Here is a 17,373-nt window from a genome sequence, read left to right as displayed (position 1 = left end):
GTAACTACACACAACAACATCTATATATCTATATCTATATATCTATATCTATATATCTATATCTATATATATATATATATATATATCTCTATATATCTATCTCTATCTATCTATCTATCTATCTATAACAAAAATCATACATGAACTACACAATACGTAAATTCAAGAATACCCGATGCGTAAAATCGGGCCACCTTCTAGTATGTAATAGATCTGCCGAACATATTTTGCATCGCGGGCAGAAGGGATCAGTTCTAACTCCAATATCAAACAAGAACCTAGGTGTTGTGAATATCAGTTATGCTGTTGCTGCTGTGAGGCTCCCTCTTGTGGCCAGGAATGGTTTTGACAGAGACCAGGTGTGCTGGAGCAATGGACGTTTCCATTGTTCTCTGCCTATTTAAAGGTGGTGTCACACACAGCGACAACGACGTCGCTGCTAAGTCACCATTTTCTATGACGTAGCGGCGACGTCCCGTCGCTGTGTGTGACATCCAGCAACGATCTGGCCCCTGCTGTGATTTCGCCGGTCGTTGCTGAATGTCTTGCTTAATTTTTTGGACGTTGCTCTCCCGCTGTGAAGCGCACATCGCTGTGTGTAACAGCGAGAGAGCGATGAACTGAAGCAAGCAGGGAGACTGCTTCTGGCAGCCTGCGGTAAGCTGTGACCAAGGTAAAACATCGGGTAACCAAGCGAAGTGCTTCGCTGGTTACCCGATATTTACCTTAGTTACTAGCGTCCGCCGCTCTCAGGCTGCCAGTGCCGGCTCCCTGCATGTGTAGCCAGAGTACACATCGGGTAAATAAGCAAAGGTTTGCTTATTAACCCGATGTGTACTCTGGCTAGGAGTGCAGGGAGCCAGCGCTAAGCGGTGTGCGCTGGTAAACGGTAAATATCGGGTAACCAGCGAAGGGCTTTGCTTGGTTACCCGATATTTACCTTAGTTACCAAGCGCAGCATCGCTTCCACGCGTCGCTGTTGGCTGGGGGCTGGTCACTGGTGAGATCTGCCTGTTTGACAGCTCACCAGCGACCATGTAACAACGCAGCAGCGATCCTGATAAGGTCAGGTCGTCGCCGTGATCGCTGCTGCGTCGCTACGTGTGACCCTAACTTAACCCTAGAACGCGCAAGCAATTCAATCTACCATAGAAAACAAATGACCTAGCAGGCCTGCGAGGCCCAAGGTATGCGTTCTAGGGTTAAGTCTTTTCCTCCTGGCTGTCTGGGCCGGTTATCATTTGTTCTTTGAATTTCCAGCCTTTTCATCTTGCTCCAGACCACATCTACCCCAGATAAGTGCTTTATTCTATCTTAACTTGTTTTGTTCTGTTCTTATCTGGGTTGTCAATTATTGTGGTTGTCAGTTTATTTGCATGCAGGGATCTTCCCTCTCAGTTGCTTAGCTGGGACGCTCCCTGCAGCTATGTTTGGAGTTTTGCTCCTATAAGTCCATGTGCTTGTTGCTTCTTGAATTTGTAATTGTTCCTGTTTTCTGTTCATTGGTTTGACAAGAGCGCCTGATATAGGACGGAGTGCAGATCGTGCGATCTGAGGACCTTTTTGTACTATCAGGTATTTGGGTTTTTGTAGGGTTTTTCTCTGGCCACCATCAGCCCCTTTCCTAATTAGTCAATGGGGCCTCACCTTTGCTAATCCTATCATCCATCTGTGCATTGTATTTTTCTATATCACCGTAGTCTTTGAATGTTGGGGGCTTGCTATACCTTTTGCGATCTATTTCTGAGGCAGAGTGTTATTCATCCTTCCTTCCTTTAGGATAGCAAGTTCTCCGGCTGGGTTCGCGGTGCACAGGATTGTTAGTTCACCCCTCAGCTACTTCTAGTGTTGATGTAAGTGTTGATGAGTAAGGGGATGGCGGCCAGATTAGTTGCCAATGCTCTTGTCACCGTTTTGCCAATGATCTATTGTGATCTTCCATGGTTCCGGATCATAACACCTAGGAGTGCGATATACATGGTGAACAACATACAAGTGTGACAGTCTGTATGCCTCCCCAATGATAGACTAGGAATCCTTTCTAATATTTCTGCCCATTGCTTGTCCTCAATAGGGCCTAGTGATAAATTCCTTGTAAATAAAAACCTGTAAAACAAGATTAAAAGATAGTCCACAAACTTTGCTAAGAAAATGTTGTTTTCAAAGTTTATTTAATCAACCAAAAGCAGAAATATGAATACAGAACAGATCAAAATTGGACAAAACTGTTTTAAACTATTTTCCCTAGTTATTAAGCATAAGAGCAAACAATATCGATTGACACAAATCAAATCAATGAAACACAAAATTTAAAGTTACAAAAGTCTAAAGAGGGGAAAGGGGGGGGGAACCGAAAAATAAAAAACCTGTCCTTGAAATTTTGAAAGACCTAAATAAAGCTGGAAATTCTATGTTTTGTAGTATTAAGAGATTTTAGTTTTCACACACACAATAACTAATGAAGCCAATAGAACGAGACGAATCAAAACCTAGGCTTTGGCTGTAAATAAATGACCTCAATCTGTAACAAAGACACCTAATCGATGTAACATGCGCTATTACACCACTTATGATTTTGCTTCCATATACAGTCGGTGAAACTTACATTTTCCTGGCAATAACAGTGTAAGTTTATAAAGAATAGGATAATAGGGCAGTATGTGATGTCAATGAACATATTGACTCCATAAATCTACGTACATCGCTTAATTTAATGTATAAACAAGTCAGAAAATCAAAAATAATCAGGCAGGTTCCACTCATTTACACAGTGAAACATGTCGAATGGGAAGAGGAAGAGTTACTGCTGCCAATCCCCGGGTGTAGGCAGAAAAGCCAGATCGCATATTTACAAGAAAGAAAAAAAAAAAGCATTAGGACACCTTTTTTTTATGCCAGATTACTTTACAGGCGCTTTGGTTACATAAAACAGTGAAAACCTTTCATCCCCAGCAGTCTTCCTCTTGGGGCACATAACCTTCATTCAGCGTTTCTACATCTACCAGGTGTCAGGATTAACCGCGGCTCTCGGCTGAACTGGATCGGGACTGGCGTTTGGGGGAGCTCTGGGAAGGTTCACCACTAGATTTCTGACTGTATTTCTTTTCAGGCGTACGGCTAGGAGAGCGAGATCTGCTTGCCGACCTAGAGGATCCACGGGACTTGCTGCGGGATCTGGAGTAGCTTCTTGACTTGGACCTACTTTTGGGAGGAAATAACAGCAATTCAGTAAAACTCTGACAATCTGGGAAACTTTAGGCCGTGCAGAAATCCCGCAGCCGTTTCCTAAAGTTCATTGCATCGGAAGTGGCGCATGCGTAGATTGAGAGCTTGCCTTTTTCTGAAGCCCACTGCCCGGAAAAAATGGCGCCCGCATCAATCCACTGCAATACCTCCTCGTGCTGCCACTGTTCTTCAGCTGTGACCACACTCAGACGCCGCTGCGCCCCCCACCTCTCTCCTGTGTACTACATCTGGATTATACACCCCACCTACTGTCTCCTCCCCAAAATCCTTTAGAATCGCAAGGGCAGGGCCCTCTTCCCTCTGTATCAGTCTGTCTATTGTAACTTGTGTATGTATTCTGTATGTAACCCCTTCTCATGTACAGCACCATGGAATCAATGGTGCTCTATAAATAAATAATAAAACTGACTCTAGGATTATAAGACGAACACCCCTTTTTTAACATTAAAAATTCTTTTTTTTCCTATTTTCTGTCTTAGAACCTAAAAAATATGGTATGTCTTTTTTTTTTTGTTAAGTATTCTATAAAAAGTTGAAAAGGTGAAAACAAACACTGGATGCATTCGACCAGCGAAAACAAAAAAAAAGAGGAGAAATAGGACTGAAATATGAAATGAATGGTTTAATAGGTGCCTAAATGCAAATGGACCGAAATGTGTAATGTGAATTAGGCCGGGGCCACATGGGGATCTACTGTGATCCTCACATGACACTTGGCTCGGGCGGGCCCCGGCTCTGAGGAGGGGCGGGCCCCGGCTCTGAGGAGGGGCGGGCCCCGGCTCTGAGGAGGGGCGGGCCCCGGCTCTGAGGAGGGGCGGGCCCCGGCTCTGAGGAGGGGCGGGCCCCGGCTCTGAGGAGGGGCGGGCCCCGGCTCTGAGGAGGGGCGGGCCCCGGCTCTGAGGAGGGGCGGGCCCCGGCTCTGAGGAGGGGCGGGCCCCGGCTCTGAGGAGGGGCGGGCCCCGGCTCTGAGGAGGGGCGGGCCCCGGCTCTGAGGAGGGGCGGGCCCCGGCTCTGAGGAGGGGCGGGCCCCGGCTCTATCTCCCTCTCTCCTCCGTAGCCGGCTATTGGCACTCTCGCGGTACACCGGTGTACTGCGAGTGCAGTGCAATTTTTCTCTTGCCCCATAGACTTGAATGGGTGCGAGAGAAATAGTCTCGCATTACACCCGCAGCATGCTGTGATTCTTTTCTCGGTTTGATTAGGGCTGAGAAAATAATCGCTCATGGGCGGTGACACACAGGCTAATATTGGTCCAAGTGTAATGCGACAAAACATCTCATTCCACTCGCTCTGATTTTCATGCCGTGTGTCTTAGGCCTTAATATGAAAATGGGATGAAGGTGACTAATCGCAGACATTCTTCACAAGGCACATACCTGTGTTTTTTGCGATCTTCAATCAGCTTTATTTTGCGACCACACAGCTCCATGCCATCCAGCTTGTCTAAAGCGCTCTTCATATCACTGTAGGATGCAAACTCCACAACCCTTACAAAACAAAACAAAACAAAAAAAAAGACCTTTAAAATGTCTAAATACTTCTAATCCCCAACTCTGCACATGGAGAAACAGTCTAAAAAATGCACTTTAGCATTAGAACTCTAAAAAAACCACATGGTTTGAGTGATTGGCAATTTCAATTGTGAAAGCTTAGGGCGGGTGAGTGCCTACCCCTCGTTTCTGTTACTCCTGTGGGCATCCACGTATGTCACCTCTCCAGCCTTTCTCATAAAGTCCTTCAGATCCTGAAACAAGAAAGGTTGGTTAGCATTTCACTAGTCTGACCCTTTAGAATACTCCAATTGTATATAGTATAAAATACTGATCCTGCGCTGAGAGGACCTGAGGTTTAGCTAAAAAACTTTATGATAAATCAGTGTTAGTGTCATGTATGGAAGCTGATCTACATAATATGCAGATACATTAAGTGAGGTGTAACATATTAAAGTCTTACACAAAATTCTACTAATGTGGTTACAATAGGAACAGGAGCATATATGGTTATAGGATGGTATTACTCTATATGTAACAACTTCACTGCTACATATGCTTAACTATGCTCAATTTATTACTTGGTGTTATATTATTTCAAACCCAAGTTACTTACCACAGAATATAACCAGTGGTCGGAGGTACCTTAAGCAAAGAGTCGCTTGTCCATAACCTAGATGGCCTTGTGAGCAACTCACTTACATGACAAGGGTGGAAGGCGGCAGGGAAGCACCAGAGTCTCAGTAAGTGAGTGACGTTAAACCTGAAACCACTGGATGCAATCACTGGAAGTGGCTAGAGAACCTGAGGCTGACCTGAGCTAGCCACTCTTGCTCAAATCTGGGCAAACCAAGATCTAGATCGGCAAAGCGGGAGGGTGATAGGAACCAAAAGGAAACTTCAGAACAGGCCCAGCCCTAGAATTTCAGCCATTAGCAAACCAAAAACTCTTGGGCTCTCCTCCACACAAGAGAAACGAGGCTTAACCCAAAGAAAGGCTGTTAAAAGAGGTTCAAAATGCACGTGGTTAGAAATATGTCTGTAAAAAAAATATTTACTACAACACAGGATGGAGCAATATCAGTTTAGTACTAATAATAAAAAGTAGATGTGCAACTTAACAGAAAAAAAACAAAAACAAACAAAAAACACCCACACACTTTAGATGCGTCCTTTTGCATGGCTCCGATACAGGGCCATCCGCAGAACACATTTTCTGAATAGTGATTTAGTTACATTTATCAAACATTGGCACATTTTACACTATAGGATAAAGCGACAGAGAAACAAGCAATCCTGGATCACTTCTTAACTAAAACATTTCCAAACCTCAGTAGCCTGACAGATGCGGTCACGTTAAGACCTCTACGGTGAGTCCGGGCATGTTCACAACGCAATATAAGTAACTGTAAAGGGGTTTCTACACATGTGCACAATCCTGCAAATGAAACCAACAGCGGCACATAATATGGAAACCGTCGGCCGCACGCCCCAGGAGCGGAGCCAGACACCTCCGTATCCAGGAGGCCACTGGTTACACACCATTCTTTCAGAGGTCTAGGTTTGCACTCGTGTTTGACCTGACTAGCTGGACACATGGCCACATGCCTGGATAAAGCCAATAAATGCACCATTTTCAGTTTTGGGAAATGCCGATGTAACGACCGTGACTGACCTGACCGCACCTCTTCCCTATACTGGGTTGCTCTTAAGCACGGTCCCTGCTTTCTCATAGGAGCCTCTAATTTTATCAGTGAACGTTAGCCAATTGTAGAAAGACTCAATGGACGCATTGCTCTAAGAAACAGCTACGAAAAGTCATGGGGAGGTGTCCATAAGCTCACAATTTATGGCAATCCAAGAAGCCGCATGGAGACAACTATCTTGTTACTCTTCACATCTTCTACAAACTCCTCAATACTACGTCAAGGAACGTGTCCAGCCGTCTGTGAGCTCACACCATTATCAGACATCCTACTGACGCTATAACCTGAGTGACATCAAACCTCCAACAGAAACAGTCCGGGAACGTCCACATAACCCTACTGCGGCCATAGCTTCTTGTCCGTATTATGGCTGTAATTTCAGGTCCAACTGTCGGCTTCGTGACCTAAACTAACCAGGATCACATGGGCCTATGATTCGGTCAGGCAGGCTCACGAGACCTATGGTTGGATGGAGAATTGCAGCCATGATACAGTCGTATGAATTAGTGAGCATTTCAATCTCGACAACCCGTCTTTAGAAGCTATGCAAACTGTCAGGTTATGATGTATTTCCAAAATGAGCCCCGGACCGGAGGTCCAAGACAAGGCCACAGAGCAGCAGACAAAGCTTTAACGACAGCACGTGTTACTAGACACAGGGATCCTTCAGCTTTTAGTTACACCTTCTGGATATGACCCTTGCCATATAGTTGGGTGTTTGAGAACATGCAGTGCCAATAACTTCTATATTAAAAAAAAAAAAAAAATGACAATTCAGTGGCAGCATTACATAGACCATAGTCATGAACTGTGTGTGGATGATCAGGCACAACAGTGACAGCAGCCTTGGTATTGCTGTGACCACTTACACTTTAATACCTAGTCCTATAGCAATCTATGCAAGCAATCATTGTAGAAGATATAAAAATGCCCACCTGCCAGCTGACACGAGAGGAGAGGTTTTCCACTATTATTCTATGCTCGGTGCGTACAGGGGGTCCATACCTACTGCCAAAAGCAAAGAGTAAGTGACAAATATCATTACAGATCTCATAGTTCTGAGGATTGGCATTAAATAATAGCAGTACATTTACATTACATGTGTTTAATTCTTCATTCCAAAAGCAGACAAGGCAGTGACCGCAAACACCCGGCCACAGTCCCACTAGACATTTTTGGCCTCTCTTCATACAAGTTAGCTGAGAAAAGCTGAGCACGTCTAGTTGGCATGTGATCACATGTTTGCAAATCTCCCACCAATGGTGAATCCTTATTCAGGATTCAATAGTCTATAGTCACAGTGTGTCTGCATAGTTCTATCAGAAGACCTTAAGGCCCATTTACACACAACGATATCGCTAACAATCATTTGTCGTTTACACGTCGTTAATTTTTAAAAACATCATTCCTCATTTGGAGCGCAGATTGTTTGTCGTTCCTGCGGCAGCACAGATCGCTATGTGTGACACCCCAGGAACGAGGAACAACATCGTACCTGCGGCCGCTGGCAATGAGGAAGGAAGAAGGTGGGCGGCATGTTCCAGCCACTTATCTCCGCCCCTCCTCTTCTATTGGGCGGCCGCTGTGTGACGCCGCATGAACCTCCCACTTAAAGGAGAGATTGTTCGGCGGCCACAGCGACGTCAGTGAACAGGTAATTGCGTGTGACGCTGCCGTAGCGGTATTGTTTGCTACGGCAGTGATCACCCCGTCACGTGCCACAGACGTGGGCAGGCGCTATCGCTCGCAATATTGCAAATGATGCCGCAGCGTGTAAAGCCCGCTTTACAATTGGAGAACAATACCAATTGACCAACAATTATCTGGACAGCTGATATAATCGGGGTTCGCCTGAGACATGATTCACCTTACAGGTATCACATAAGAGTTTTTACTACATTTACTGAAACACGCCACAGCCCAAGAAATATCATTACCTGGGTCCGCCACTGTTTGACTGTCGATAGCCAAAGCGCATAGGATAGCGCCCTCCGCCACCCATCATGCCCCCTCCTCTTCCTCTCCGATTCCTGGCATGCTCAATTGTGACTCTGAATCAATGGACATAAGAATACATTAGTATGATCAGTAGTTCCCTAGCGCCCATCTATTAGTATTACTGCTTATCTGAGGCTTCGCTTTTACTTAGCTACAGAAATTTCTTAAAAAAATACAGTTCATTCTACGTTTTACTATTACAGTAATTAAAACTTCCTGACAAGTTCTTGGGAAATACTAAAAAAAAAAAAAATTAATAATAATAATAATAATAATCATAAAAATATATATAATTTATCGCCGCCATGATGCACAAAAAGCCTGTGCTTGCTTTGAAGGCCGGGGCCACACGGGGACTACTGCGTTCCTCACATGACAGGGTCATGCGAGTGTCACTGCAACTGAGGTCTGATCGAACCACAGCTGCGGGGGGGGCGGGCCAGCGCCGAGGAGCGGCAGGAGGGTTTACTTCCCTCTCTCCTCCGTTGCCGGCTATTGCCATTCTCGCCTTGCACTCTCGCGGTACACCGGTGTACTGTGCGTACAGTGCGATTTTTCTCTCGCCCCACAGACTTGAATGGGTGCAAGAGAAACAAGGATCGCATTGCACCCGCAGCATGCTGTGACTGTTTTCTCGGCCTGAAAAAAAAAAAAAAAAAAAAATTGCTCATGGGTGCGAGCACATAGGCCAATATTGGTCCGAGTGGAATGCGATGTTTTATTGTACTCCACTAAATCAGATTTTCATGCCGTGTGGCTTAGGCCGAACAGTCATTCTATGCTGACAGATGAACTTTAATAAAACCAACAGATATCAGCCTGTAAATTTAAAGCGGCTGTCCAGTGAAATCAAGGATAGATATATTGGTGACCACTAGGACCCGCACTGATCACCAGAATGGAGGTCTTTAGCCACTTTAGAATGGAGCAGCATTGCACATACTTTGCCGCAATCTCACTCATTTTCCATAGGGTATTTGTCAATTCCTGCCCTCTCCAGAGGATGAATGTAGAGCTGGTTGAGCAGGCACACTACCACTCCAATCTAAAGGGAATTAAAGTGCCCAGATCCAGCATTTGGTGTGTGTCCCAGAGGTCAGATCCTCACAGATCTACAAGTGATCACCTATTCTATGTATAGACAATAAAACAGTTACACCTTTAAGTGATCAGTTAATTACAGGTTTTACAAAAGGAGACTTGGCATTTTACATAGCATTCACCTTTCGTTACACAGCTCCTTGCCATTCAGTTCATACACAGCGTCATCCGCATCTCTGTGGTCTTCAAATTCCTAATGCAAAGAAAAACAGAAGGTGCATTATACCGCACTGCCTAAAAGCAACGTCAGAAGGTTTTATATAGCTCATCTGCACCACCCATACAAGCAAAGAAACCAAAACTCTCCCGGGGAACACAAGACATTATGTCACCTGATCCCTGCAGCCAATCAGTGCTGGCTGCACTCACCTCTCAACCTGAAGGACCAAGACATCGAGAGGAAGTGAGAGCAGTGATGCCCGGGAGAGGCAGTGACATCACTGGAGGGACGTGTAGGTGTTAGGGGGAAACATATGGATGGAGAAGGGATTGTAAAAGTCAACAGCTTGAAATATACCATAACACACCCCCAACAAAAAAAAAAAAAAAAAAAAAAAGGTGGGGTTGTACAATCCAGATACAGAGCTTACTGGTGGGCGCGGTGGAGGGGTCACAGGAGGCAGCGTCGCAGTGGCGTGATACGGGCGCCATTAATCTCCGGTTAGTGGATGAGATGTGCTTCAGGATAATAGCTGCAGAGGCAGCGCACGCGCAGACTGAGATCTGAGTCGAAATCTTAATCTGCGCATGTGCAACTGCGCATGTGCAACTGTTATTACCTGAAGGCAATCACATCGGAAGCAGCGCACACAAAGATTGAGATAGAGACCTGAGCTCGCAGTCTGCACATTCGCCACATCCAATGCGATGGACTTCAGGCTCATGCGCAGATTGAGATTCCGACTCTGAGATCTCAGTCTGCGCATGCGCTGCCTCCGCAGCTACTATCCCGAAGTCCGTCTCTTCTACTGACCAGAGATCAAAGGTGCCCATATCATGCCGCCGAGACACCCCCTCCTCCCAAACTGGGGCCCGCAGCATGCAGTGCTGCCACCCACTCCTTTTAGCTGCGCCGCCCCCAGTAAGCTATATCTAGATTATTAAACGAACTCTGATTTTAAAAATATTTTTATCTTATTTTCTTCCTGTAAATTTGGGGTGTGTCTTATAATCCCCCCACAATAATTAAGCCATCACACAGCTCCACCGACAGAAAAATTAAATGGTTACGGGTCTTGGAAATGGCCGACAACCCCCCAAATTTATTTTTTGCAACCCTCTGATTTTGTCACCACTAAAAAAAAAAGAAGGGAATTTTGTTTACTTACCGTAAATTCCTTTTCTTCTAGCTCCAATTGGGAGACCCAGACAATTGGGTGTATAGCTATTGCCTCTGGAGGCCACACAAAGTATTACACTTAAAAGTGTAAGGCCCCTCCCCTTCTGGCTATACACCCCCAGTGGGATCACTGGCTCACCAGTTTTAGTGCCAAAGCAAGAAGGAGGAAAGCCAATAACTGGTTTAAAGACCAATTCAATCCGAGGAAACATCGGAGAACTGAACCATACCACATGAACAACATGTGTACCCGAAAAAACAGAAAAACCCCGAGAAAACAGGGCGGGTGCTGGGTCTCCCAATTGGAGCTAGAAGAAAAGGAATTTACGGTAAGTAAACAAAATTCCCTTCTTCTTTGTCGCTCCATTGGGAGACCCAGACAATTGGGATGTCCAAAAGCAATCCCTGGGTGGGTAAAAGAATACCTCATGATAGGGCCGTCAAACGGCCCTCTCCTACAGGTGGCCAACCGCCGCCTGAATGACTTATCTACCTAGGCTGGCGTCTGCCGAAGCGTAGGTATGCATCTGATAATGCTTGGTAAAAGTAAGTAGACTCGACCAGGTGGGTGCCTGACACACCTGCTGAGCCGTAGCCTGGTGCCGTAATGCCCAGGATGCACCCACGGCTCTGGTAGAATGGGCCTTCGGCCTTGAGAGAACCAGAAGCCCAGTAGAACTGTAGGTTTCAAGAATTGGTTCCTCGAGCCCCCGAGCAAGGGTGGATCTGGAAGCTTGCGACTGTTTACGCCGACCAGCGACAAGGACAAAGAGTGCATCCGGGTGGCGCAGGAGCGCCATGCGGGAAGTAGAACCTGAGTGCTCTCACCAGAACCAACAGATGCAAATCTTTCTGAAATTGATGGACTGGACGAGGACACAAAGAAGGTGAGGTGATATCCTGATTGATATGAAAATGGGATACCACCTTAGGGAGAAATTCCGGAACCGGACGCAGAACTACCCTGTCCTGGTGAAGGACCAGGAAGGGAGTTTGTATGAGAGCGTTGCTAGCTCGGAAACTCTCCTAAGAGACGAGACCGTTACTAGAAGGCCACTTCCCGTGAAAAACGGGAAGGGAGACATCCCTCCAAGGCTCGAAAGGCGGCATCTGGAGAGCAATTAGAACCTTGTTCAGATCTCAGGGCTCTAACGGCCGCTTGTACGGAGTGCTGAGAAGACAAACTCCCCGTAGGAACGTGCGTACCTGAGGAAGTCGTCGTTTCTGAAAAAATACAGATAGCGCTGAGACTTGTCCCTAAAGGGAACTGAGCGACAACCCATTTTCCTACCTAGATTGCAGGAAGGAAGGAAACATAGACGATGCAACCGGCCAGGGAGAAACACCCTGCGCCGAGCACCGAGATAAGAACATCTTCCACGTCCTGTGGTCAATCTTGGCGGACGTTGTATGCTAGCCTGTCTCATGGTGGCAACCACGTCCTGAGGTAATCCTGACGACACTAGGTTCCAGGACTCAATGCCACACCATCCGGTTGAGGGCCGTAGAATTCAAATGGAAGAATGGCCCTTGAGACAGCCAGTCTGATTGGTCTGGTAGTGCCCCCGGTTAGCCTACCGTGAGGCACCACAGAACCGAGTACCACAACATCCTCGGCCAATTTGTAGCGACGAGGATGGCGCGGCCGCAGTCGGTCTTGATCTAGCGCAGTACTCTGGGCAACAATGCCAGAGGTGGCACCTAAGGTAGCTGGAACTGCGACCAATGCTGAACTAAGGCGTTTGCCGCCAGAGCTCGATGATTGTGAAACCGTGCCATGAAGCTGGCACATTGTTGTTGTGCCGTGACGCCATTAGATCGACGTCCGGCCTCTGTCAGCGGCGCCAGATCTCCTGAAACCCGTCCGGGTGAGGAGACCATACTCTTTCGGCCACACCTCAGCGACTTAGGAAGTCAGCTTCCTAGTTTCCACACTTGGGATGTGAATTGTGGATATGGTGGATGCCGTGTCTTCCACCCACATCAGAACCTGCCGGACTTCCTGGAAGGCTTGCCGGTTGCGCGTTCTTCCTTGGTGGTTGATGTATGCCACCGCTGTGGAGCTGTCCGACTGAAGTCGGATATGCTTGCTTTCCAGCCGCTGTTGGAAGGATTGTAGGGCAAGATACACTGCTCTGTGTTCAAGAACATTGATCTGAAGAGTGGACTCTTGCTGAGTCCACGTACCCTGAGCGCTGTAGTGGAGAAAAACTGCTCCCCACCCTGATAGACTCGCGTCTGTCGTAACTATCGCCCAGGACGGGGATAGGAAGGACCTTCTTTTTGACCAAGAGGTGAGAAGAAGCCACCACCGTAGAGATTCCTTGGCCGCCTGAGAAAGAACGACGACTCTGTTGAGGGACGTCGACTCCTCGTCCCATTGGCGGAGAATGTCCCATTGTAGTGGACGCAGTAAAACTGCGCGAAAGGAACTGCCTCCATTGGTACCATCTTACGTAGGAAGTGCATGAGGCGTCTCAATGTGTGCGACTGGTTCTTAAAGAAGAGCTTGCAGCCCGTAGTGAATGCTGTTTGTCTAGCGGCAGCTTCACTATCGCTGAGAGAGTAAGAAACTCTATGCCTAGATATGTTATCGATAGGGTCGGGGTCGGATCTGACTTTAAAAAGTTGATGATCCACCCAAAACTCTAGAGAGTCTCCAGCGCAACGTTCGGGCAGTGTTGGCATGTTTCCTAAGAGAGTGCCTTGCCAAGTAGATCGTCTAAATACAGGACCACAGAGTGACCCTGAGAGTGCAGGACTGTGACTACTGCTGCCCTGACCTTGGCGAAGACCAGTTGGACTGTCGCTAGCCGGAAGGTAGAGCTACGAACAGAGGGTGTTCGTCTCCTATAACGAAGCGTAGAAACGCTAGTGCTCTGGATCAATCGGCACGTGTGGATAAGCATCCTTGATGCCTAATGATGCTAGGAAATATCCTTGGGACCTTGAGGCGATGACATGGCGGAGGGATTCCATCCGGAACCGCCTGGTGTCCACGAGCTTGCTGAGCATTTTTAGATCCAGAACGGGACGGAACGGCCCGTTGTTATAGGTACCGCAAAGAATTTGGGGTAAAAACCGTGACCTTGTTCCTGAAGAGGAACGGGGGTCATCACTCTTTCTGCCTATAGAGTGCACCCTGTTTGCAGAAGAGCAGCGGCCCGGCCGGGAGGTGGAGAAATTCTGAAGAATCGAGTTGGAGGACGAGAAGTGAGCTCTATCCTGTACCCGTGAGACAGAATGTCTCACACTCAATGGTCATTGACCTATGGCAGCTAAATATCGCCAAGGCGGGAGAGCCTGCTACCGACCGAGGCCGCAAGTCATGAGGAAGCCGCCTTGGAAGCGGGTTTTCAGACTGTCGCTTTTTTGGGCGAGACTGAGCCCGCTAAGAATCTTAGCTCCTCTGATCCTTTTGAGTCCACATTGGACGAGGAAAAATGGGACCTGCCCGAGCCTCGAAAGGCCGAAAACCCCGACTGCCTCTTGCTCTGTTGGGGTTTGTTGTGTCCGGGCTGAGGAAAGGATGAATCCTTACCCCTGGACTGTTTAATGGTTACATCCAACGCTCACCAAACAGTCGGTCAGCAGAAAAAGGCAACTGGTTAGGCAACCTTTTTTGGAAGCAGAATCTGCCTTCCATTCACTTAACGAGCAGACCAGGCTCTGCTTAAAAACACGGAGTAGCGGAGGCTACCGCCGCACGGTTCGCAGAGTCCAGGACAACCTGAATCGCGTAAGAAACAAATGCAGACATTTGAGAGGTTAAGGATGCCACCTGCGGCACAGATGTACGTGTAACCGTGTCAATCTGTGTAAGACAAGCTGAAATAGCTTGGAGTGCCCCAAGGGAGAGAATGCCGGAGCCAACGGTGCGCCGACAGCCTCATAGATGGCTTTCGACCAGAGATCCATCTGTCTGTCAGTGGCATCTTTGAGTTTGCAGTTCCATCTCCCACTGCAACTATGGATCTAGCTACAAGCCTGGAGATTGGAGGATGCCGCTCGGGACATTGGGTCCAGTCCTTGACCAAGTCAGGGGACAGGGATAACGTGTATCCTAAGCCGTTTGGAGAAGCGCATATCTGGATAAGCGTGGTGTTCCTGGACTGCCTCTCTGAAGGCAGAGTGGTCCAGAAAAATACGTGAAGCTGACTCCTCCACTGGAGGAGCTGTGAGAAATAACCCACATTCTATAGATGGACGCTATAAGATTATTTACTATGGCGTCACAATCAGGTGTATCCAGATTGAGAGCGGTCTCAGGATCAGAATCCTGAGCCGCCACTTCCGCCTCATTACACAGCGAGTCCTTCTATTAGGACCCTGATGAAACCGAGGCCGCTCATAGCGAGCCCACTTAGGCTGTCTGGGACTGACGTCCGTGCAGAGCCGTGACTCTGGGATGCGTGTGACATTCCCGGAGCTGTTAGTTATTCACACTGAGGGGGGCCATGGATCAATGATTCAACAGTGCCCATATTGTGAGAGACATGTCCGGACTGCTAGGCTTCTAGTATCATAGCCATAGTCTCAGAAAAACTGTCAGTAAATACTGCAGACACCGTCCTCATCCCCTGGCCATTAGTGCATACAATGGGAGTCTATGTACCTGCCGGCCGTATAGCCGTACATGCTGTACCAGCTGTATAGAAAAACATGTGGTTCTGCACCTTTGTTTTACACAGAGAATATGCTGATAACTCCTCCGCATAATCCAGGAGGGTATATACAACGTGCGACCAAACAGTGCAATGTATATAGTACAAGCATATCTATAAGTGCACTTCTGCACTAGTGGGGTTAGCACCACAGGTGCTGCTTAACGCCTGTTACAGCGATTGTGTGACTATCAGAATGCCAGGGTCTTCCACACTTGTCTCTGTATCGTACAGAAACTGACACTAATGGCTGCCGGTGTCCTTGTAGAGAAGGAAGCCGTGGGCGTGCCTGAGAAAGTGCGGGAATCCGGATTCACAGTGCACACAGTGAGAGGGGTGGAGTATGCAAAACATACTCCAGCTCTCAGCGCTGCTCTATGCAGCGTCACGCCCTTACCCTGACTGTCAGGGCTGTGGGCGGCAACGAAGGGAGACTAGGCCCAGAAGCCGGGGACTCGAGTTAACAGCGCGGCCGCCGTAAAAGCGCGGGCCGCGCTGAAGTCCCCGGCGCACCACAAGTGCCAGCCGCGCCGCAGTTCCAGCGGCCGGCGCGACCGATTCATAGAAGTGGCCAGCGTCCCGCCCCTCTCCTGACTGGCAGGTCTGGGGGCGGGAACGAACGGAAGCAGGCCGCAAAAGCCGGGGACTCTAGTTATCAGCGCGGCCGCCGTAAAAGCGCGGGCCGCGCTGAAGTCCCCGGCGCACCACAAGTGCCAGCCGCGCCGCTGCCAGCGGCCGGCGCGACCGATTCCTGGAAGTGGCCAGCGTCCCGCCCCTCTCCTGACTGGCAGGTCTGGGGGCGGGAACGAACGGAAGCAGGCCGCAAAAGCCGGGGACTCTAGTTATCAGCGCGGCCGCCGTAAAAGCGCAGGCCGCGCTGAAGTCCCCGGCGCACTACAAGTGCCAGCCGCGCCGCAGTCCCAGCGGCCGGCGCGACCAATTCCCATAAGTGAGCCTGCTTCAGCAAAGCTGAATGAGGCCATGGCACAGGCGCCGCAGCGCTGATGTCCCCCGGCGCACTACAACACCCAGCATGCTGCGGTGTGAGCGCCAAATGCACGGGGACACAGAGTACCTTGAGGAAGCAGGGCCATGTCCCTGATGTACTCCGCTCCATCCAGCATCTTCTCCAGGGGCTGTAGATGGAGCACGGTCTCAGTGCCTGGAGACCGGTAAATCCCACTTCACCCAGAGCCCTGTAAAAAGGGATGGGGAAGGAATCAGCATGTGGGCTCCTGCCGCCGTACCCGCAATGGGTACCTCAACCTTACAAACACCTCCGACATACAGTGGGGTGAGAAGGGAGCATGCTGGGGACACTATATGTGTCCTCTTTTCTTCCATCCGACATAGTCAGCAGCTGCTGCTGACTAAAAAGTGGAGCTATGCGTGGATGTGTTGCCTCCTTCGCACAAAGCACAAAACTGGTGAGCCAGTGATCCCACTGGGGGTGTATAGCCAGAAGGGGAGGGGCCTTACACTTTTAAGTGTAATACTTTGTGTGGCCTCCAGAGGCAATAGCTATACACCCAATTGTCTGGGTCTCCCAATGGAGCGACAAAGAAAATAAAAGAAGGGAATTTTGTTACTTACCGTAAATTCCTTTTCTTCTAGCTCCTATTGGGAGACCCAGACGATTGGTGTATAGCACTGCCTCCGGAGGCCACACAAAGCAATTACACTAAAAAGTGTAAGGCCCCTCCCCTTCTGGCTATACACCCCCAGTGGGATCACTGGCTCACCAGTTTTAGTGCAAAAGCAAGAAGGAGGAAAGCCAATAACTGGTTTAAACAAATTCACTCCGAAGTAACGTCGGAGAACTGAAAAAC

The 17,373-nt window shown here is 48.3% G+C and overlaps 1 protein-coding gene across 2 annotated transcripts in view; it reads right to left on the bottom strand.

Moving 5' to 3' along the window:
• Window positions 1–2,152: 2,152 nt before the first annotated feature.
• LOC142258069 (serine/arginine-rich splicing factor 5-like) overlaps window positions 2,153–17,373 on the bottom strand; it is a 34,460-nt gene continuing 19,239 nt past the window's right edge. Inside the window, exons 3-8 of one of the 2 annotated variants that reach the window (XM_075330515.1) lie at window positions 9,664–9,734; window positions 8,380–8,493; window positions 7,378–7,450; window positions 4,917–4,990; window positions 4,623–4,733; window positions 2,153–3,201 (exon numbers count right to left, since the gene is read on the bottom strand). In XM_075330515.1, coding sequence (XP_075186630.1) covers window positions 3,015–3,201; window positions 4,623–4,733; window positions 4,917–4,990; window positions 7,378–7,450; window positions 8,380–8,493; window positions 9,664–9,734 — 630 coding nt within the window. In that variant the 3' untranslated portion in view covers window positions 2,153–3,014. The remainder of the gene's footprint in view (window positions 3,202–4,622; window positions 4,734–4,916; window positions 4,991–7,377; window positions 7,451–8,379; window positions 8,494–9,663; window positions 9,735–17,373) is intronic. The other variant, XM_075330516.1, reaches the window with a different exon arrangement.

This window comes from Anomaloglossus baeobatrachus, chromosome 12, assembly GCF_048569485.1.
Source record: "Anomaloglossus baeobatrachus isolate aAnoBae1 chromosome 12, aAnoBae1.hap1, whole genome shotgun sequence".
Taxonomy (NCBI): Eukaryota; Metazoa; Chordata; class Amphibia; order Anura; family Aromobatidae; genus Anomaloglossus; species Anomaloglossus baeobatrachus.
Note: the sequence above shows the minus strand (reverse complement) of the source record. Positions and strands in the feature narration are given on the sequence as shown.